We start from the raw sequence: 22514 nt of genomic DNA on the forward strand, positions 1-22514 counted from the left end.
ACATTCAGAAAATTAATTCAGAATTAATGACCCTGTACTTCGAATTGAATGAACTATCTAAAGTATTAAGAAAATGTGTCATCTCATTTCTAAATTTGCTTCTTCTACTTATTTTGTAGAGTTAAAGTATCAGAGCACTGGTGGTTAGCTGGAATTAATGGCTACCTTGCTTTTAATAGCACAGGATTTGTTCACTTAATACACTTTTCGAAACCTTAAAAGGTTCCTTCAGTTTTCCTTCTTCCCTCATTGACCTTTTCTCTTATAAAGCAAGTACAGGCTGATACTGTCACTGATAAACTATTATGATCATGTTGGGTGACCTGAGAAATGTTCACAATTTCTTGTGACGTGACAACTTTCCAAAGAGGCTTTTTTATGGACACTCCAAAATTAGATTGTTTATCAGGATGTTACTGGATCCCATGCATTCAATTCTATAACCATTTCTCATGTGCCCACTGCCTACTTTGGTTTCAGCAATTTGCAAGATACAAAGACAATACAATCCTTGTTGTCTTAAAGTTTATTACTAACATTCAGTAATGTAATATTTTCTTGAAAATTGTAACTGCTATGCTTTATGTTTCAAAGGTCCTTTTGATTTTTAAAAGAATATTTAGCTGATCCTAGAGAGGGTAAGACTAATAGAGCTTCTTGAGCTCAGGAGTTCTGAGTTATAGTAGGCCCAGCTGATGAGGGGACCACACTCAGTTGGACATTAATATGTTGAGTTCCCCTAGGTCTAGGATCCACCAGGCTGCGTCAGGAGAGGCAAACTAGCCCAGGTCAGAAACAGCAAGTCATAAGCTTTCATGGAGTCCCTGTACTTCCTGCCTGGGTGAAATAAGGAGATTCAATTTTTATTAAAAAATTTTTTTTTTAATATTTAAGTAGGTCATTTGTTCTTGAAAGAGACCACTTGTCATTTCTTTACTTTTCTTTTTTTTTTTAAAGATGTAGTACTGTGAACAGTCGGTTGGCAGCCTATGAAGTTCTGGTGATGTTGGCTGATAGCTCACCCTCCAATCTTCAAATTATTACAAAAGAGCTGCTTTCTATGCACCATCAACCTGATCCTGCTCTCACCAAGGAGTTTGATGTGAGTATCTGTGTGGTGCATTTCCTGCTAATTTGCCACGAAATGTGGGTTTATAAATACGAAATGCTGCTGCTGTTGCAAGGTAGCTGGGTGGCCACAGAGTGGACAGCAGAGCCCTGGGCCTGAAGTCAGGAAGACCCATGTTCAAATTCTACCTTTGGTACTCATTAGCTATGTGATCTTAGGAGAGTCATTTAACTTCTGTCTCCCCAACATAGGAATAATAACAATACTTCCCTTGCAGGATTATTACAAGATTCAAATGAGGTAAAACTTGTAAAGCACTTAGTGTTAGGTAAATGATTATTCCCTCTCATCTCCTGAACCATCCACCCCATATTAAAGCAGACATTTAAAATGAGAATCCAGTGTATTTGTCTGCAAATTTAGCTTTGCCCTTTCTGGAAGACTTTTCCTCTAGTAGTTGTTGTAATAACGTCTATAATGGTCCTTTTAGAGAAATGCAGAACTAAAAGAAATTCTGGTTAAGTGATGTTTTGGGTTTATCGTTCTGGAATTGGAGAAACAACAGTGATTCATACTTCCTGAACACTTGACAGTTTTCAAGGCTCGTTACTTGTAACAGACGATGGACGTGGGCAGGTTAAGGATTGTCACTCCCATTTCCTAGGTTTTTAGGTGCTATTAAAAAGTGGCTGCTTCCGTTTGCGGCTGACGTCCTCTGTGCGTGCTCGCTCTCTCTCTCTCTCTCTCTTTCCAGTATCTTCCCCCAGTGGACAGCCGCTCCCTCTCAGGATTCGTGGGGCTCAAGAATGGGGGCGCCACCTGCTACATGAACGCAGTTTTCCAGCAGCTCTATATGCAGCCTGGCCTCCCTGAGGTAATTCCCCTTTCCCCATTCATTTTTATTCTTGACATTTTAACTGAAAACAATTCTGTATTTGAAGAGGGGAGAATAGCCATAGCTAATAAATAATTTGGATCTTGCTTCAGACAGTAGTTCAGAATTGTAGAGTCCTTGCCCATTTTTATAAGTCTAGTTCTGTTTTCTCTTGCTGTATGTGCTGCCTAAATGGCAGGTGCTCCATGCAATCATCTCTTAATTCCAAAGTGAATATGAGATCTCCTCTAGCATCCCATGACCTTGAAAAAAATCTTGGCCTGTAATCATAGTCTGGAATTCTAATTGATAGAATTGTTCTACTAAAAGCACTTAAACAGATGTAGAGCTGGAAAGGTGCTTAGGGGTCAGCAAGAGCCCAGGACTTCAGATTAGCAAACGGTAGAGCTGGTGTTGTACTTCAGGGCCCATCCCGTTGCCCGCTCCCAGACTGAGATGCCAGTGTGGTGTGTGACTCTACTGTTCTTAATATTATCTATTAACCTTCGTTACAACCACCCTAATTACCGCTTTCCATCATACTTATGTTTGTTACCTTAACTTTTATTCACTGAGAGATGCATAAAACCAGCTATGTCCATTTGGCAGATCAGGGAAGCAAGGCCCAGAGAGGCTAAACACTAAGTGGGTGGAGCCCGCTCCAGCTCCAGGGCAGTGAGGTTTTGTTCTGACCAAGTGTGGGCACAGAGAGGCAGGCGTTAGCCCATGGTGCCCTCAGAGGAATCGGCGCTAGCCACAGGACCTACTGAGAGTCCTGGTGAACGCTCGCGGGTCACTTCCCAGAGAGGGCCAGGAGAAGCCTGGCTAAATGCCAGGATGGAGTCAGGATCTGGTAGAGATCTTCACAGACTACAGTGTCACCAGAATCTGATAACAAAGTCTTGCATTTGGGTACAAAATAAAAATGCTAAACTTTGCAAACCTAAGGTGGGGGAGCCATTGAGAGACAGCAGTCGTAATGAAAAAGATCTGAGGGTTTTAATGAATTGTTAACATAAGTTAACTCCGTAAATTAACAGTGTGGTGTGGGAGCCTCAAAATGTGACCATCTTGGACTGCATCAGGAGAGACAGAGCTTTTGGGAACAGTGCAGAGTTGATTCTCTGCCTGTGCCATTGTGAGGCAGTCTGGAGGGTCAGGTGCACCAAGTTCTTGCAGGAGTGAGGGAAGGGCCCGAAGTCCATGACCTAGAAGTCATTTGAAGGACACATATGCTTAGCCTGGAAACAAAGTGGCATTCAGGGAGAATGGGCGTGGTCATGGTCTTCAAGTATTTGGGGATCTGTTAACGTGGAAGAAGAAGAGAGACTCGGCCTCTTGTTGGCCGTAGGTGAGAGAACCAGGGACTCTTAGTATAAGCTGCAGGGTCAGTTGAAGGACAGATGCCAGAAAAAGCTGGATGCTGATGAGAGGGGTGGAAACCCCCAAGCAGAGGTCTCAGGAGTCCCTTTCAACCTTCCAATTCTGTGTCAGAAGTGAACTACAGTAGGAGCACTTTTTTTTTTTTTTAAAGATACTCTTTTTAAGTCATAAGAAAGATCCAAAATTAGAGGCAACCAAGGACCAATTACCACCCACAATTCCCAGGGGAATCATGACAAAACAGGCATAGTTACCTAGTGGAGGTAAAGGGCTCGTAGTGTCCAGGAAGGAGCTTGCTTTGACTCTGTGTGTTTGCCATAGGGGTTTAAGGGTGGAAGGTAGGAGAGGGGAAAGAGAGGTGGATTTTTGAATAATAGAAGAAAACAATTTTTTAAAAGATAAATATATTTAACTTAACATTTTCCTTGTTAAGTCTTTACTTTCCGTTGATGACGATATGGACAATCCAGATGATAGCGTGTTCTATCAAGTCCAGTCCCTCTTTGGGCATTTGATGGAAAGCAAGCTGCAATACTATGTACCTGAGAATTTTTGGAAGGTATTTCTCTGAAATTATTTATTTTTCTTCCTAAATGTGCAGTGGGGGGTGGCCTTTAATCATGCTAGATCATAATCTCAGCCAGCAATCTTACCAGAACTAGCCTGGCTGCTCCTAAAAAGATCGACTTGAGCGATTGGATTCACTGTTGGGGACTTCTTCCCTTCCAGGATTCAGTGTGTAGAAGGAACACTTCATATTGATTCATGGTCCCTGAGCTGGTTTACTTTGTGCCATGGATTGTGCTGATCACTTTTACCTTATTGTGGATCTCTTTCCCCTAAGTCTGCTCCAGTTTCTCTAGATACTTAGAACACAACTTTCTGTTCCTTAAGAAGGTTCAGGTTCTGTGTAATTGTATGAAAGCCCTGTTTCTTCCTTTGTGGTGAGTGCAGCTGATGAAGAGTGCAGGCCTGCAGATCTGGGCCTTTGCCTTCACAGAGACATCCGTGTCTATAGTTAAATGTTTCACCCCTCGGCCTGGCATCACATACCAGTGGGCAGCGGAGAGCTGGAGCTTGGCCCTGCAGTGGGCTTCTCTGTGTCCACATTGCTCTTTTCAGAAGGGCCTTTACTTAGCCTTCTTGTGATCAGTTGGGATGGCTTGATCCTTTTCTGCAGGATTCATTCATTCATAGCCATTTGCTTATTTTATGTAAATAAACCAAAGGATAGATATGCAGGAAGTTATATTTCTAAGCAATCTTTTTTTTTTTCCTTAACATATCTAATGTTTTTAAATAGATTTTCAAGATGTGGAACAAAGAGCTTTATGTTCGAGAACAACAGGATGCGTATGAATTCTTTACTAGCCTCATCGATCAGATGGATGAATACCTCAAGGTAATAAAAGCTTTATTTTCCAATTTTAAAGACTACTTTCAAAAAATTTATTACAAGTACTTGTGAACCTAAATTTGGGAGAGTAAGTAGAGTTTTCAGAAAAGCACTAGACTTAGGAGAGGTTGTCACCTACTTCTGACCCTTGCGATCTCTGGGGCTTGGAGTCTGTCCTAGATTCTCTCCTCTTTTTTTTTTTTTTTTTTTTTTTTTTTTAAGATTTTAATTATAATGCTTGTAAGTACCTGTTCTGAATCTTGGCTTCCTGATCTATAAAATGGGCAATGCTGGACTCTTTAGGTTCCAGACTGTACCTTAGATTGAGTGAATATGTCTGGTAGATGATATGTGCTGGTTCAGCTGCTATTAGCAGCGACACACCTCAACAAATGTAGTGCTCAAAGGGGTCTTGGAGATAAATCTACTTCCCCCCCAAATGAGCTTGCATGTTCTCTCTCTCATTGAATTTTCCCCTTTCAACTGATTTTATTATATTGATCCAAATGGAAGATAAACCCCTAAAATGTGTTTTTATTTTTAAGAAAAAAATGAGTAATTATAAACTGAAGAACAGCACCTGCTATGTGTTGGTACTAAAATTACATATACTCAGACCAAAAAAGTATTAATTCAAGATTATGCATTCATAACTTCTCTTCCCCTGCTTAACAATCTGAGCTGGACAGAAGCATAGACATTATTTAATCCACTTCCCTTCCTAATTCAGGAATCCCCTTCCTAACATCCTTGAGAAGCCCCCACTTTGAGTACTTTCTATGACAAGGAAATAATTCTGTTATGAGATACCTCATTTCAGTTCTGGAAAACTTAGAAGTTTTGTACAAAAGTATAAAAAATCCTGACTCAGAAGAATATGGCCCAAGTCTACACGTCTGGTGATCCGGTGAGCATAGGCAGAGCATCAGAGGAGGTTGGCAGGGGGGTCCAGCTCCATCTCCATTTCCTTTCATCTCCAAACTTCTATAGTATAGGCTAGTTGCTTTGTAGTCGTAACACAGGATTTGTACGTGAAAAGTTATTTGATAACACAAGGATATGTTTTAGCAGAGCCAAGTTTAAGTTCAGGGAACATAAGTACTCTTTTAACTTTTAATATTTTCAACAGAAAATTGGTCGAGATCAGATATTTAAGAATACTTTCCAGGGAATCTACTCTGATCAGAAGATATGTAAAGACTGCCCTCACAGGTTAGTGGAATTCGTAACTTGTCCCGTACTCCTGAGATTTCTCTCTCTCTCTCTCTCTCTCTCTCTCTCTCTCTCTCTCTCTCTCTCTCTCTCTCTCTCTCTGTCTCTGTCTGTCTGTCTCTGTCTCTCTCTCTCTCTCTGTCTCTCTCTCTCTCTGTCTCTCTCTCTCTCTCTCTCTCTCTCTCTCTCTCTTCTCTGTCTGTCTGTCTCTGTCTCTCTCTCTCTCTCTCAAGATTTTAATTACAATGGTTTTAAGAATACGCACTTACCAAGAAATTGTGGTACTATTTGTCAAATCACTTGGACTTTGTCTGCCTCCATTTCCCTAACTCTAAAATGGAGGTAATACTAGCACCTCCTTCCAAGGGTTGTTGTGCAAAACAAATGACATGATACTTGTGATTGGTACATAGGTATTAAATAAAGATTTGTTCCTTTTCCCTGTTCCTATGTAGTTACAGTATATTTTAAAACAATGTGTTTTCTCATCTTTTTATTTAGCAGCAGCAATTTGGAATAAATTGGAAAGGGATAAGAAGTACTCCTTAAAATTATTTTCCCACACTTTATACTATAGGAAATTGTAGTTGTGTGATCACATCAAGGAATTATGACTTTTCATGATTGATTTCTTTCTTGATTCAGCATCTGAGTTAGAGAAGAACGCCAAGGCCGCTTTGTTGTACTCCCCTAGTGGTCAGCCCAGCATTCTGTTGCCGGAGAGCTGTTCATGTCCAAATAGTTTCCCTGACAGCCAGTCCAAGCCTGTGCCTTGCAGCTTCCTTCTCTTGCTCCCGGCTCTGCCTTTGGGGCCAGAGAGAACACATCTGATCTTTTTACATGACAGTGTTTCAGAAAAATAAATGGTGTTGCCATGTTGTCCCTTGGCCTCCTTTCCAAGAGAAAAATTACCTTTTCCACCAGGCTCCTTCTAGGTGGCTTGACCTAACAGCCCTTTCCACCTTAGCAGTGTCTTCCCTAATATTGGTTCCCAGACCTGGACACAATCTCAAATTTAGACCAAGGGAGAGAACAGGCGGTTCTGAGCATTGTCTCATCGGGCATTTTAGCTTTGGGCACTTGTGCTAACACACTGTTGTCTCAGAGTCAAGATGGGCCCTTTCTCAGGTGACTTCCTGAGGGGGTCAAGCCTCCCTCAGCTTGTGTTTTTGGAGTTGTTTTGTTGAACTCACAGTTACAGTTTTATACTTAATGAGGATGAAAGCAATTTCTAATCCAATCCACGATCCAATAAAACATTCTTGCCCAAGGGGTGGGTGAGGAGGCCGTGTTTTCTGTCTTCCAGTGTTTGAGGAGCCGTCCGAAGAAGAGATGGAGTGTATTTAGTAGGCCCCAGAGCAGCAGTGGGGCCACATGGCAGAGGTGCCAGGAGAGGGTTGATGAGTGACTGTTGTGGGAATTGGTGGTTTCCTTCCCTGTCTCAAGCCTCCCAAGAGGCCAGACAACCACTTATCAGTCTCACTATAAAGGAGTGATTCCTGTTCATTACAAACATAGATTTGAGGAGATGGCCTCTCTAGTCCTTTCCCACAGGGATCTCCATCAGCCCTCGGCCTAGCTTTGCTGGCTCTTGGTCATCTGCAGAGTTGGTAGGTATGCTGTCCAAGTCACAGCTAGAAGTTGAGGAGCACAGGAGCAAATGGGGCATCCCTGACCCCCCAGGGGCCATTCTTTGGGTGGTTCGTTCTCCCACTCCTGAGCCTGGCAGAGTTTGCACTGAGACTGGATCCCGAGCTAGACGGGGTCCCAGAGGCCCTGCTGTCCAGGCCCTTTGTTTTTCATATGACAAGGGGAGGCTCAAGAGGCCCAGGGTCACACAGCTGTGAGCATCAGCCGTGGGATTTGAATCCAGGTCCTTTCTCGGCTCTTGTCCATTTCTATTAGTCGGAGTCTTCCATTTTTTTGGAAATTGAAATTAGCCAAGTAGTACCAGCTCTTGAAGCCTCAGGGACTCACTGAGAAGCTGATCGACAGTCCTTTTCTTTTTGATAAAACATTCTAGAATTTGCAGGAGTCAGAGTCCAGAAGACGGAGACCACCCTCACCCTCTGCCAAAGCTGCCGCCATCCCCAGCTACACACCACTTTGGGGGGTCACTGCCAGGGCCTCAGCAGCTACGTTTCCCAGAGGTTTCAGAGACCTAGCTCTACTGTTATTTATACAAGTCTGTTTCCCTAATACCTGAGGGTTTCGGTTCCCTGTCGGCCCGGGCTCTGCCCCTTCCGGCCACTGAGCCACCCTAGCTCACCGAGAGGCCCCCTGGCAGTCTCCTCTTCCCCAGAGGAACTTGCGAAGCTCCCCCTCCCTCTCTGTTCCAGGTATGAGCGAGAAGAAGCTTTCATGGCGCTCAATCTCGGTGTTACTTCTTGTCAGAGTCTGGAGATTTCTTTGGACCAGTTTGTTAGAGGTGAAGTTCTAGAGGGGAGTAATGCCTATTACTGTGAAAAGTGTAAAGAAAAGGTATTGTATTTATGAACCCTCCGTGTCTGTGTGGTGTTAGCAAACGGGCTCCCCGCTAATCTTGACTTGGCTTCTGGTCACCTTAATTCTCCCCTCCCCTCCCCCACAAAATTGGTGAGGGGGCGTAGTACATCCCCCTCCCTCTCCCAGGTAGCGAGCCCCATCTCTTCCAGAAGGGGGGTCTGTAGGATCTCAGATTTAGGGCCAGAAGGGAGCTCTTCAGAGCTGCCTCCTTAAGCTCCAGAGAAAAGGGACTGGGAGAGCGGCAGGATCCAAGCTCAGAACCCCCAGTAGTGCGCTTTCTGTACTCTGCTTAGAGATGCGTGGATTTGGGTTAATCTACGTAATCTGTGAAGTTTCCTTAGTAAAGGTAACTGGTTTTTACCTTTCTTGCAGAGAACGACAGTGAAAAGGACGTGCATTAAGTCTTTGCCCAGCGTCTTGGTGATTCACCTGATGAGATTTGGATTTGATTGGGAGAGTGGACGCTCTATTAAATATGATGAACAAATAAGGGTAACCACATTACTGTTACTTAGATCCCTTTTTTTTTTTTAATTACTCTCTACAAGAGCTCTGCTTTGCTACATTCTCAAAGAGCCCACAGGCCTAGAAAGGCATGGAAAGAAGTCCTGTTGAGCCAGTTGCATTATATGCCAATGGACTCCAAATTCAGACTCCTGGGAATGCTTTTTCAAACTTTTTAAGTCACTGGAATTTTGTGTGGCCAGATAGCTTGCACTGTAATCCTCTGGTGCCTCGTGGAACCCGGGCTGTGCGTGGGGGGCAGCAGCAGACGTGTGCTCGGCCTCGGGCCTGTGGCTTTGTCAATCCTGGTAGCTCCTGAGGTCGGGGAGCAGGCGTTGTTGTCACCATGGGCACCAGGCGGGGGAGGGAGTCACAGCTTAATGCCCGCCATTTTACCCAGGAGAACACAGGATGAGAGAGGGTGAGAGGGGAGTAAATGGCAGATATGGGCTTGGAGAGCTCCAGACTTTTGTCTTCTAGATTCTGCTGCTTCTCGTACCCACTATCTGGGTGGGAGAAGGGGGTGTCATGATCTCTGTGTTACTTTTTCTTTTCAAGCTTTTTATTTTCAAAACATACGCACAGAAATTTTTTTAACATTGACCCTTGCATAACCTTGTGTTTCAGATTTTCCCCTCCCCCCCACCATGGCAAACAATCCAATATATGTTAAATCCAATGTGTGTAAACATATTTATACAGTTCTCTTGATGCACCAAGAAAAATCAGATCAAAAAGGAAAGAAAATGAGTAAGAAAATAAAATTCTGCATTACTTCTTCAATGTGAATCTGGTCTCTTTTGCTTTTGGATAGTTCCCCTGGATGTTAAACATGGAGCCTTACACGGTCTCAGGAATGGCTCGCCAGGACTCATCTTGTGATGTTGGTGAAAATGGCCGGCATGTGGACCAGGGCTCTGGAGGATCCCCACGGAAGAAAGTGGCTCCCACTGAAAACTATGAGCTCGTCGGCGTGATTGTGCACAGTGGCCAGGCCCATGCAGGCCACTATTATTCCTTTATCAAGGACAGGAGGTAAAGAAAGAGCCGGGTCTCACTTAGGCTGCCTCTTCTTCATCCGTCCGCTCTCGTTGTTTTCATTTCTTTCACAATGTAGCCTTCAGATCATGGGCTCTGTTTTCTAGCGCAGATTTTCTGATAACACTACCAAGATTTTTAAGTCAGTTTTGTTCATTTTTTAAAATATAAGTCTGTCTTGTTCTTCAGCTGCTTTGCACACACACATCTTATATGTCGTCTTGCTGAAAATGGTATATATAATGCTCACTTCTTGTCTTTGGACTTTAGGGGATGTGGAAAAGGAAAATGGTATAAGTTTAATGACACTGTGGTGGAAGAGTTTGATTTAAATGACGAGACCTTGGAGTATGAATGTTTTGGTGGCGAGTACAGGCCAAAAGTCTATGATCAGTGTAAGTATTTGCGCACATTTCATTCAGTGGTTGTTACTCATAAGTCCATAAAGCCACACTCCATCTCTTTCTCTCGACAGTTTGTACCCTATGGCAGCTTCAATGCTAGGACTGATCAAAGTGAGTTTGGGGAGAGCTCTGTGCGCTGTGCAAGGCGTTTTTACATACATTTCGGTGTTTAACAGAAAGCTGTCAGTGTCCTCAGTCACGGGCAAAGCGCTAACTGCTCATCCACCCTGAAACTGCTTCCATGTCCCCTGCTGTTTTGTAGCCTGGAAAGCCTTTTTTCTAGCTTTTACCACTCAGTCAGTTACCAGTTACTGATGGGCAAAGGCGCAGCTTCCTTATAGCAGGCCTGGGGAGTCCGTAGGCCTCCAGAGTGGTGGCCGGGCAGCCAGCTTTCTGTGGGAAAGCCTCACAGAGCGGGGAAGACCTGCCCACCTGCTCCGCAGCGTTGCTTCTCCTGCCATCTCAGAGCCAGCCAGAAAAGTGGACCTATGTTCACAAAAGGGAAACTAAGCAGGAGAGTAGAGCCTCTCTGCCCCCTGACATGGGGCCTTTTCCCTCCTCTTCCTCATATCTGGTGACCAGTGCATCACTGCCACCCCACATTACAGTTGGTGTGTTAAAATAGCAACTTGGATTTTCCAATGATTTTTTTTTCCTTAATTCTTTGTCCCAAAGCAAATCCATACCCCGATGTACGCCGGCGATACTGGAACGCTTATATGCTCTTCTACCAGAGGGTATCTGACCAGAACTCCCCGGTGCTGCCAAAGAAAAGCCGAGTCAGTGTGGTGCGCCAGGAGGCCGAAGACCTCTCCCTGTAAGCTCGTGGCCTGGGTAGTTCACTTCCTATCGAGGCCCTGATATTCACACTCTGTACCTAAGACCACGAGGACAGTAAAGGCAGGCTTCTCATTTGTTGATCCAATTAAGGCTTTTGTAAAGTTCCATCAGGATTTTTTAACAGAAAAAGATTATGTCCAATTTAATGTCTCTCATTTTTGCTCCATATTCCTGCTACTGAATTATTTGGTGATCTGGAGACCTGACTTTTGTATTTGAGTGAGCTCCTGCACACGGCATATTCAAAGGTGTTATACCACCGGTGACCCGATGTCTGGAAACACATGTTAAATCTGCCCCATCTGTGTTTTCTGCCATGCCAGTCCAGATCATAATCACTGCTCTGGCAGCTGGCCTGTTTAGCTGCGCTTCTGCCTCCTGGAGCTTGGGCTCAGAATGTGATGTAGGCCCTGCCAAAGCTTGTCCTGTTTTACACACCTTCATAGTCCTCCCCAGCCTCCTCCAGGTGAGAGGAAGGCCTTGGAGGAGAAAGTTCAGGGAGATTGATGGGAGCTTCCATCCTGAGAGATTACAGTCAGAAAAGAGCCTTTCTAAGAAATCCACTCAGTGTCCCAAGGACGAGACTCGTACGAGGTGGAGAGCAGGCGCTCTCATGGGCATCCAGTCTGGTTCTCCTTGTTACAGGCCACGGGAGAAGCTGGAGACCAAGGTCCCGCTCCCAGGAGGGCATCATGTATGGACATAGGGAGAGAAGGAACTCGGGAGTTATCGCAAAGATAGCACAGAGACCACAAGTAGGGTCCTGCTGGAGACTTCAGTGCCACAGCATTCTCTCTCTCTCTTTTAGATCAGCTCCATCTTCACCAGAAATTTCACCACAGTCATCTCCTCGGCCCCACAGACCTAACAATGACCGTCTCTCTATTTTAACCAAGCTGGTTAGAAAAGGGGAGAAAAAGGGGCTCTTTGTGGAAAAAATGCCTGTTAGGATATACCAGGTGAGTATATAATTACCTGACCTGAGAATGAAAGCCTTCCACAGCTGTGTGAATGTTCAGTATGCAGTTAGGGTTCAAATTTTGCTTCTGACACTTTAAATCAATGAGCACTTATTAAGTGCCAACTATGGGATGGTGGGTGTCCCCATATTAGTTTGATCTGGTCACCTCATCTGTAAAATGGCAGTCCTTGTACTTGAGGTCCAGCACTTTTCAAAACTGTCTGTGAGCTGCTCTTAGATCCATCCATTTGGACAGTGTTCTAGGATTTGAGCCTCTGGTTTATTGTTCTTTTATACTAGACTTAGGTCATGAACATGTGGACAGGATGCCCATAACTTATGTCCTGCATGTGAGTATTTGTGACAGATGGAAAGAAAAGGAGAAATAGATGTCCCAAATGTTCTATTAAAAGTCCCGTGCATGCTCTCCCCTTTTCAAACTTTAATCTAGAAGAGATGATACAGCATTTGGAAACACAAGGGAGTTTGACCCAAGATTTCATTTCATATCATGAATCATTTCAGCACCTTTCTTTCATCTCAGAACCACTTCTTGAGAAGTCCTCAATATGTAACCTTGTTTATTAAAAAAAATTAAAATTTTCTCTTTGTAGATGGTGAGAGACGAGAACCTGAAGTTCATGAAGAATAGAGATGTCTACAGTAGTGACTATTTCAGTTTTGTCCTGTCTTTAGCCTCACTGAATGCTGTGAGTAGCTGCGTGGGGGATTGTTGGGATGATGTGAGGAGAATACTGAGGAGAGCGTGGGAGCCAGTGTGGCATCCCGTCTGTGGCTTGTCTTGTTGTCTGCATCAGCATGTCCAGATTAGGTCCCATGGGGCAGGGCCCAGCCCAGGACAGACACTGACCAGAGCCTGACTTTTCAACTCCTCAGAGAAAGAAGTCTTTAGTTTTATCCCTTCTGTGGAGGTTTTGGCTTTTTCAGTTGTTTTTTAATCTCTGTGGTCCCTTTGGGACTTTCTTGACAGAGATACTGGTAGGGCGTTGGCCATTTCCTTCTCTCTACCTCATTTGACAGATGAGGAAACTGAGGCACACAGGATTAAAAGGGCTTGCCCAGGGTCACACAGCTAATAAGTGTCTGAGGCCTGTGGCAGATAAAAGAGGAAATGACTGAAAAAAACAAAGGTTCGATCTTCTGAGCACATCAGTTTATTAAGCGGTGCGTGCCAATCTGGCGAGCTGGGACTGGAGCTTCTCGTCTTAGGCCTGGGCTCTACATACAGAAGGAGACAGGTTTTTGTATCTTAAAAACAAGTAATCAAATAAGGCCAGTTGGTTACAAGGAAACAATACAGCATTGAGTAATCTGATTTTTGATTGGATGGAAGATGAGGGACTTTCTAAGTTGGAAAGGGGAGAGCAAACAGGTGCAATTTCCTGATTCAGAAAAGGGTATGGGGAGCTGGGGGAGAAATATCTGAACAATCATGGAACATGCAGAGCATGATCAGTCAGGATGAGGCCAGTTCTCAGATAAGGGTCCTTAAGATATCTAATTGAGAAAACTCCTTCTTCCGTCTCTGGATCTGAGTTTCTGTTCAGCAGAACCTCAGCCTGAGGTGAGGGGTCTCTGTGCAGCGAGAAGAGCTGGCCGAGTTTCCCAGCCTTTCAGGCTAGATTCAAACAGTACAGAAAGGTTTTCTCTCAGTTCCCATAGTGGAATAAAGTTTTCTCATGAGACACAATTTGGGCTAGACCCAGAATTGGGTAAAAAGAGAGTTTGGATTGAATCATGAGGTAGAGTCAGTGGGTTCACTCATGAGCTACAATGAGCATTGGAACTCGGGTCTTATTGACTCAGTGAACCTTTATCTCACCCCTTTCTTGACTGTCCCTTTATAGCCTCTAAGGAGCTCTTTTTCTTTACTGAACATTTTCATTGTTTTTGAATAAAATACCCATTATATGGATTCTTCTTCCTGCCTCTTCTCTCCCATCCCTCTAATGGTCCAGACTGACAGCTCTTTTTAACCTCAGTTTAATTTTAACATTTACCTCCATCAAGAACCACTGCTTTCTAAATAATATTTCATATTAAAAAGTATCAAATGATAAATGTTGTTATTTCAAATTATGAAATAATTTGCTAGACTACAGGAAGAAAAAAACACTAATACAAGTGCTTGTTTCTTTTTTTTTTCTTTCTCCTCAGACTAAATTAAAACACCCCTACTATCCTTGCATGGCAAAGGTGAGCTTACAGTTAGCAATCCAGTTTCTCTTCCAAACCTATTTACGGACAAAGAAAAAACTCAGGTGAGAATTTTAAGAAACTCTAATAATTAATATGTTAAGCCAGAAGGTAAAAATGAGGCAATTGGCTAAAGTTTTAAACTGGATTGCAGTGCCCTTGGATTATTCACTCCTAGAGGCTGTTGTAAATAGTGGGGGTTTCAAAAAGAAATTTTTGGCTGAAAGGAATTTATGAGAAGAAAGATAAAGCATGATTGCAGTTTTATGTAAAACATACTGATTTATTAGCCTTTTACTATACATGACTGCAATAGAATATATAAAGGTTAATGCATTTTGTTCTCAGCCCTCAGGAAGCTCATGGTCTAGTAAGGAACAATATATCGGTGGACAGAGTTGTCATCGAGCTTCTCACTGGGGCTTCGGTGACTTCTGTCCCAGGTCATCCCAGATGGCCTTGGCCAAGTCCTTTGCTTCCCTTCACCCATTCCTCAGCTCCCCTGTCCAGCAGAAGCATATCAGGCAGTGACCATGGCCGTCACCCTAAGTTTTGACCCAAGCTGCCCTGCCTTCCCGTGAGACTGCTCCCTCTGCTCCTGTCCTCCGGCCGGACCTCAGGGACGGTGCCCTCCTGCAAGCCCTTGGTGCCCTCACCAGCCCTCTTCTGTTCAGTTATCGTCTCTGTGCGAATGATTCTTAAATGGACTTCTCCGGTCCTCCCCCTGCTGCCCTCCATCACCACATCCTGCTGCTGGTGGGGCGCATTAAAGTGGACAGGCTGGCATTATTTGAGACCACCTTCATCTTCCCTCTTCCCCACAATCCTGTCAGATACTTCTCCTCTTCCCCCATCTCAGGGCTGACCCTCTCCGTTGCCATAGACAATGGTGGGTCTCCCAAGCTCAGGACTCCCCATTCCAGCCCATCTTCCTCTGGCAGTCCAAAGGACAGATCAGAAGATTGTCATCCCCCTGTCTCCTCATGGCTCCTCAGGATTTCTGAGACAAATACAAGCTATTCTCTTTAGCATTCAATGCTCCCACCCATCCCCTTTCCACAAGGTGCACTTGCATACTCATATGCACACTGGATCCTTCAAACCAGTGACCCGGGCCTCTGGCTCCTCCATGCTCAGGACCCCCCATTTCTCAACTCTGGACATGTGCTCCCCCCTCCTCCCTTCAGGCTTCTCAGACTACATTCTCACCTTGTACCTGTTAATAGGCCTTCCATCTGGGGGAATTTCCTGTCATCTCTTAAGGCAGTTGTTGGTGACTGGGTGCTTGAGTAGAATGGGGATGCCGTTCCTTCTATGGCACTCTGAGCAGCTCATGGTTCTGTCACTCTCTCCGCCCTCTCTCACCTCTGTTTTCTTCAGGCACCACTCTATCTTCCCCTCGTTTTCCCACACCTTTCAGGGCAGCTTGTTATCTTGGGAGCATACCCTGGATTCCAACCAACCCTCTGTCTCACAACCATGCCCATCCTTCTGCCCTGTTCCTGTTCTGTCTCCATCTGATTAATGTCTGCCCCTGTCCACAAGTACTGTCTCCAGCCTTTCTTACCTTACATCATCCATTTTCACATTATGCCTTTTGTTACACGGTTGTCTCCATGGTTTATCGTCTTTACTTAATCACAGAACAGAGATCTCAGCATAATCCATGGATCCTCCATAGTGTCTTATATGTAACAGGTGCTCAGTGAATGGATTGCCAGAGACGTTTTCTGTAGAAGTATTTTTATTCTTTATATACTTCTTCATGTGTTTTAATGGTTATAGAAAAAAATTTGCTCCCCAAAGTGGAGCTTTATGTAAAATTCAGTTGATTAAATTTGAAGCCTATGTGGCATTTTGAGGGAGGCAGGATAGAATTTTAAAGACTAAGCATGAGGTTTTTCATTACCAGTCAAAAAGTGCAGACTCTGAAGTCTCGTGTATCTGTGATCAGTTTATTTTCTGTCTCTTTTATACATTTAATTCCAAAGAAAAGCACTTTTCAGTGGTAGACATCACATTTCTCAGTGCTCTGCTCGTAATGACGATGATACTTCTTTATTAAAGGGTTGACACAGAAGAGTGGGTGGCCACAATTGAAGCCTTGCTCTCCAAAAGTTTTGACGCCTGTCAGTGGCTTGTTGAATATTTCGTTGGTTCTGAAGGTCGAGAGTTGGTGAAGTAAGTATCTGGATTCTAAACACTTCTTAGGGTCATTTATGTCCAAGCACATGGCCTGTCTGCCTGGCACCTGAGTTGCTGGGAAAGAGAAGGAGGCTGTGGCCAGGCAGGAACAAATGTTACAGTAGCATTTACAGATAACAGAGACATCATTATGGAAACATTTGGTGTAATAAGAATACCATCAAATTCCTAAACTATTCTAAATTTAGATTATGGTTTTCTTTTTAATTTATTAATTAATTTAATGTATTATTGATTTATTATTAATTAATGTTTTAATTTATTATTGTTATTAATTTAATTAATAATAAACAGGTACTGAAAAAGCGAGAACTCACCTCTGTCAATAAGCTAACTCTGTTTACCAGCTACCAGTCACATTTGTGAAGGGAGACAATCTCACTATTGAGGTAGATTTCTTTTATTTAAGACAATCAATCAGATCTTTGGGAACGGTTCGAAAAATTTTCAAAATTTGACCCTAGAAGTATTTTTCCAATGGAAAGTTGTGTCATCTTTCTGGAGAAATAAATTTCATTGAATCATCCATTTAGAATTCATTTTGGGGAGTTATTTAATGCATATTTTTACAGTCATACAAACTCTGCCTTTTAAAGCTAGTTTAAAAAAATTAGTGCATACTCAAATTCTTTAACATTTCCTGTAAAAAAAACCCAGACAGCTTTCTTTGATACATTCCAGTTAATCCAAATCCTTCCATTTGAGTATGGACTTCTTTCAGCATGCATTTATGGGTAGCGATTGTTCCTCCTCCTTGACTAATGTTATAACTGTAGTTGAGCTTTTCCAATAACCCATACTTCTCCTTTTTAAAGTTTACAAAGCCTTTTCTTGCAACTCCACAGCCCTGTAGTCCAGATACCTCTTTACCCGCTTTACAGATGATGACTCTGAGTTTTAAGGAGCCAGGCTAGGCAGTGGGTGTGCATCAGAGCCAGGAGTCGCTGACCATCAGCACCCATACTGAGCAATTGATTCACCCCCAGGCTGCCTCCTTCTGCTCTAGTACTTCTGCTGCACCATACTCTCTCCCCAGTCACATGTTTCTCTGGACCCTCTAAGATCTGTGTCACCAATTATGCACCTCAAAAACAAGTAGACACCATATTTCTGTTTATAATTGTTCAACCTCACTAATATTTTCTTTCTCCTAATCTTTTTTTTGTATAATGAATCTCTTGGAAAGTTAGTCTGCTGAAGCCTATGAACTCCTTCTCGGAATCACATTTTAAAATGTATAAAATAAAGCATGTGGCATTACACACAAAAACAATTACATTAAAATACAGTTACAAAAATATTTTTAGGATCTAGTTCACAGACTCCAGCTATTACTCCCTTTTTAAAATAATATGATGTTGCAAAAACAACCTGTCATAAAAGTTGAATACAGATTGGTCTGAAATTTTTACAATTCAAACTAATCAGTGTGAAAGTTGTTTCTAGTATTTAACTAAATGGTTTTCACTTTTGCCTATGATTTCTACTTGGAATACCAGAGCTCTCTCTTAATTATTTCAAGTTGAAATGTGTATGTGTAATGTCACTGTTGTCATAACACTCTTGTAAAATCATCTATGAGTCTAAGTCATTGGAGGAAACGAATACAAAAGAGGAAAATCTCAGGAACCTTCAGTGTGCAACATAATTGCATCTTAAAAGAAACCAGAAGCTGAGGTGATGGCTGACCATCCAACCTCTTTGAGGGGGCACCGCCTCAGCCTCTCCACCGTGTAGGGAAGGTCTCCTCAGCCTCTCTTAGTGTGGGGACTTTGAGAAGAACACAACCCCATCATTTAGCAGCAAGTATGCCCTAAGGGGGTGGTGCTTATAGTACACCATTGGCCAAAGCCGGGCCTTGTCAGGGCTTGCACATCCTAGCCGGATGGCCTGGTGGGTTGAGAGCCAGCCTTGATCCTGATGACCTCAATCCTAGTCTGGCTTCTGGTGCCGCTCTTGACTCCTTGCCCCTGAGCTAAAGCCCTAGTTTTCCAAGGGGAGCAGCCGAATCTCTGAGATGGTCAGAGTGGGAGCCATTGGGAGAAGGAAAATTGCCTTGTCCCTCGAGGAAACCCTAAGTCGGAAGTGGTGTGGGCCTTTTTTCCTGGCTTCTCTCAGAAGGCCCCCTCACTTCTTTTCTTTGGCTTATATTAGTTAATCAGAAGTGGTAGCAAGAGCAAACTTGGCTTCCCATTTATATCTAGGACAGGACCTGTGACTCCATATATTCCCCAGGGATTCCAGGGCAATAATTGGTGAGAAAATACCTTCACATCCATATCCTAGTAAACTTTGAGCACTATACTTAATACCCACTTAAAAAGGATGAAAAAAGGAAAGGAGGAAGGGGTGACTTATCCCATCACTGTCTTTGCATATAACTTGTTTGCTGTCATAGCAGTTCCTGGGCTCTGCAGGTGGCCAACTACACAGCTCTGGCTCATTAGGACTTTGGGTGAGAGGCTCGAAGGTTTACAAATAGCCAAAATGAAACTGCCATAAGCTTTGTTGTTAGCCTACATTGTGGGCATTTGTTTTTTAGTTTATTTTATTTGAAAAAACAGTAGGAGGGGCAGCTAGGTGGCGCAGTGGATAGACCAGCCTTGAATTCTGGAGGACCCGAGTTCAAGTCTGGTCTCAGACACTTAACACTTCCTAGCTGTGTGACCCTGGGCAAGTCATTTAACCCCAGCCTCAGAAAAAAAAAAAGAAAAGAAAAAACAGTAGGAAAAAAAGAAACAGAAAAGAGATACAAAACAAAATAAAGCCAGAACAGAGCATTGTCATGTGAGCAGCAGAATAGCAAAGATTCAAAATATTTAACAAAAAATAAGCAGATCAAGAAAGTATACATATTAGTAAAAGGATTTATATTCATACATGTCCATTTTTGTCTTTACTTCCTTGTAAATTATTCTCTGGTTTTCTGTTGTGGGCCTTATTTACTTTATTCTTTTTTCTGCTTTCATTACCTCCCTCTTCCCCTCACCACTCCCAAGCAAGCTACTGTTAAGAAAAGATATATTTATAGATACATATATACATACACTCACTCCACATAAACACACGTCTTTCCTGTCCCTGCTGCCTCTTTCATTAAACTCTGCTCTATTACCTGGCTTAATGTTACATAATCTCCCCCCCCCCCCCCCCCCAGATCCCTCCTTTGTCTTCTTCCCTCATCCTTTGCTTCCCCATCTGCCTATCCCTCCTGAATTATTTCTTTATAGATTTTGGAGGATGCTGTATCTTCCTTCCATGATGTATATGTAATGTTACCTATTGAACCCATTCCCTAACTATGGAGCCCTCCTCTCCTCTAATGCCTCTGTGTCTGTTCTTCCTCTATACCTCATTTGCATAACATAATTGCTGTTTTTACCTTAATTCTGGCAGTTTTTCTTTTCAGCTTATCCTGTGGTTGATGTGAATCTTCAACATAAAGTATGTTTAAAAAAATAATAAGCAATTTGCTTATGTTTAAACAGTTTGTTCATGTTGAATTCCTTAAAACTGATCTTTGATATTGGCTCTTCCATGTTAAATTTCTGTTAAGTTCAGATTTGGTTGATTAGAAAATCCTAAAAATTTACAAATTAATTTAATGTCCATTTTTTTCTCATTCAAAATTATAGATAATTTCACTGGGTGAGATATTTTTGGCCACAAATGTAGTTCTTTTGACTATTGGTAGATATAATTCCAGGAGCTGCTGTCTTTTATTGTAGCTGCTGCTAAGTCTTGTACAATTCTAATTGTAGCTCCAGCATATTTAAGGTTTTGTGTGTTTTGTTTTGTTTTGTTTTCCTTGTTTCTTGCAAAGTTTCTAGGGTTTCGAAATTTGGCAATAATACCACCTCTTTAAAGTGTTCGTCTTTTTCTTCTTTGCCCTCATATTTATCACTCTAGGACAATTTTCTTGGATTGTTTCCAGCATTGTTGTGGCAAGGTTCTCTTTTTGGTTAGAACTTTCTTGGCAGAACTTTTTATAATTTGCTCTTCTTGATTTGTTCTCCAGATCTGTTATTTTTCTTATGAGATGTTTCACACTGTTCTATTTTCTCATTCTTTATAATCTTTTTTGTTATTTCTTGGTGTCTCTCATAGCTTCACTGGTTTCCCCTTGACTAATTCTAATTTTAAAAGAATTATTTTCTTCTTTGAGACTCTGCTTCCTTTTCTAGTTGGTTAATTTTTTTTCATAATATTATTTTTCTTAGATCTTTTTACTCATATTTTAAAAATTTTTTTCTTCGTTGTGTCTCAATTGATTTTTAAATTCTTTTTTGAGTTCTTCTATGAATTCTCTTTGAGCAGGGAGTCATTTAACATTAAAATTCTTTGGGGTAGAAGCTTTTTTTTTTTTCCCTTAATTTAACTTGTTTCCTCTGAAGATAAAACCTGGTCTTCCCTGTTCCCTTAATATGTTTCAATGGTGGAGTTCTTTCTTCTTTTCTGGGTCATTTTTTTTTTTAAATAAGTATTAGTGTGAGCACCTCTAAAAGAGAAGTGGATTTTCATCCTTCAGTTGCCACTCTTAACTTGGAAATACTGGAAAAGTAAGAACAGTCCCTTCCTGCATGGGGACTGCCAGAGAATTGGATCAAAAAGGGGATTACCTTCTGTTAGTCAATTAATAGTCATTTATTAAGCATTGACTGTGTGTTGGACTGGGGTTACAAAGAAAGACAAAAAGGTGGTCCTTAGTTCTAATGGTAGAAGCAGCATGTAAACATTTCTATAGGTGGAAGAATATATTAGAGGAGGGCCTTCTGCAGAAGGTGCAGGGGGACCCCCAAATGGGGAAGTTTGGAGAAGTTGGGGAGGACACAGCCTTTGGGCCAAGGAATGAATGGTCAGAGAATTGGAAAGGGAGAACTGGGCCAGTTGGTAAGGGGCTTTCAAAAACTCCCCAGAGGGTTCTGTTTATGGGTCTGTGGGTGATAGGGAGCTGCAGGAGTTGATTGAATGGGGATGACATGGTCATCCTCATGAAAGATGCAGGAATGTGAAAGGATACTGGACAAGACTTGGCAACAGGTAGAGCCTGGGATGGGGGGGAGGTGAGTGCAAATGAGTTATTGAGGATGTCAGCTAGGTAAGCATTGGTACCCTGGGTATTACTAATTACTAAGGAAGATGGGAAGAGGAAGTCATTTAGGGGAAGAGTTAATAAGTTCTGTTTTAGAAACTATAATCTCCACTATGTCCAAAAGCAGTTGTCAGTGTAAGACTGACACTCCTGGGAACCATTTCTGTGGCAATAATCACGGAACCCATGGATCATTAAGTCACAGAAGAGAGCTTGCCAGGGCACAGAGCAGTGCCACACAATACTAGGGGAGAGGACAGGGGTCCACACTATCAGGCTAGAGAGGACCCAGAAAAGACCCTGAGATTTGGAATCCAGAGGTCCTCAGGACCTTGGGAGCTCTTCCGCTGGTGCCAACGGGTGTAAAAGTGAGAGGAGAGGACATGGACGTACCTGGTAGAGACAACTTTTCTGCAGGAGGTGAAGGCAGAGGTGAGAGCTGGTAGAGCCCCAGGTATGGACCAGGATGCAGTGTTCCAGCTGGAGAATCATGCTCTTCCCTTCTTGAGCTAATCCCACCAGCCCAGTGCCTTCAGCTAACCTTACTTCATTATTTAAACCAGAAGCCAAATTTCAGGCAAACGGGAAGCATCCTTGGCAATGACTGCTCTCCCTATATGCTAAGTAACAGCTTTCCTTTCTTCTAAGCAAGGAAAGAAAAGACATTTTTCTAGAAAGTGCTGACAGGTATGGTACCAAAGGGATCAAGCTAGATCTTGAGCTGAAAATCAGAGAGGGAGAGGCATCTAGTCCAGCCTCCTTGTTTTACAGATGAGGAAACTGAGGTCCAGAGAAAATGAATAACTTGGCTGGG

At 42.8% G+C, this 22514-nt stretch overlaps 1 protein-coding gene across 2 annotated transcripts in view; it reads left to right on the plus strand.

The window, feature by feature from the left end:
• Positions 1–22514, plus strand: part of USP24 (ubiquitin specific peptidase 24) — a 149177-nt gene that overhangs the window by 107701 nt on the left and 18962 nt on the right. For both annotated transcript variants that reach the window (XM_074265835.1, XM_074265836.1), the window contains exons 42-55: positions 958–1102; positions 1824–1943; positions 3760–3885; positions 4630–4728; positions 5852–5934; positions 8274–8415; positions 8812–8931; positions 9758–9978; positions 10252–10376; positions 11061–11202; positions 12034–12184; positions 12801–12896; positions 14365–14468; positions 16471–16584. In XM_074265835.1, coding sequence (XP_074121936.1) covers positions 958–1102; positions 1824–1943; positions 3760–3885; positions 4630–4728; positions 5852–5934; positions 8274–8415; positions 8812–8931; positions 9758–9978; positions 10252–10376; positions 11061–11202; positions 12034–12184; positions 12801–12896; positions 14365–14468; positions 16471–16584 — 1788 coding nt within the window. The remainder of the gene's footprint in view (positions 1–957; positions 1103–1823; positions 1944–3759; positions 3886–4629; positions 4729–5851; positions 5935–8273; positions 8416–8811; positions 8932–9757; positions 9979–10251; positions 10377–11060; positions 11203–12033; positions 12185–12800; positions 12897–14364; positions 14469–16470; positions 16585–22514) is intronic.

The sequence above is a fragment of the Sminthopsis crassicaudata genome, chromosome 4, assembly GCF_048593235.1.
Source record: "Sminthopsis crassicaudata isolate SCR6 chromosome 4, ASM4859323v1, whole genome shotgun sequence".
In the NCBI taxonomy this organism is placed as follows: Eukaryota; Metazoa; Chordata; class Mammalia; order Dasyuromorphia; family Dasyuridae; genus Sminthopsis; species Sminthopsis crassicaudata.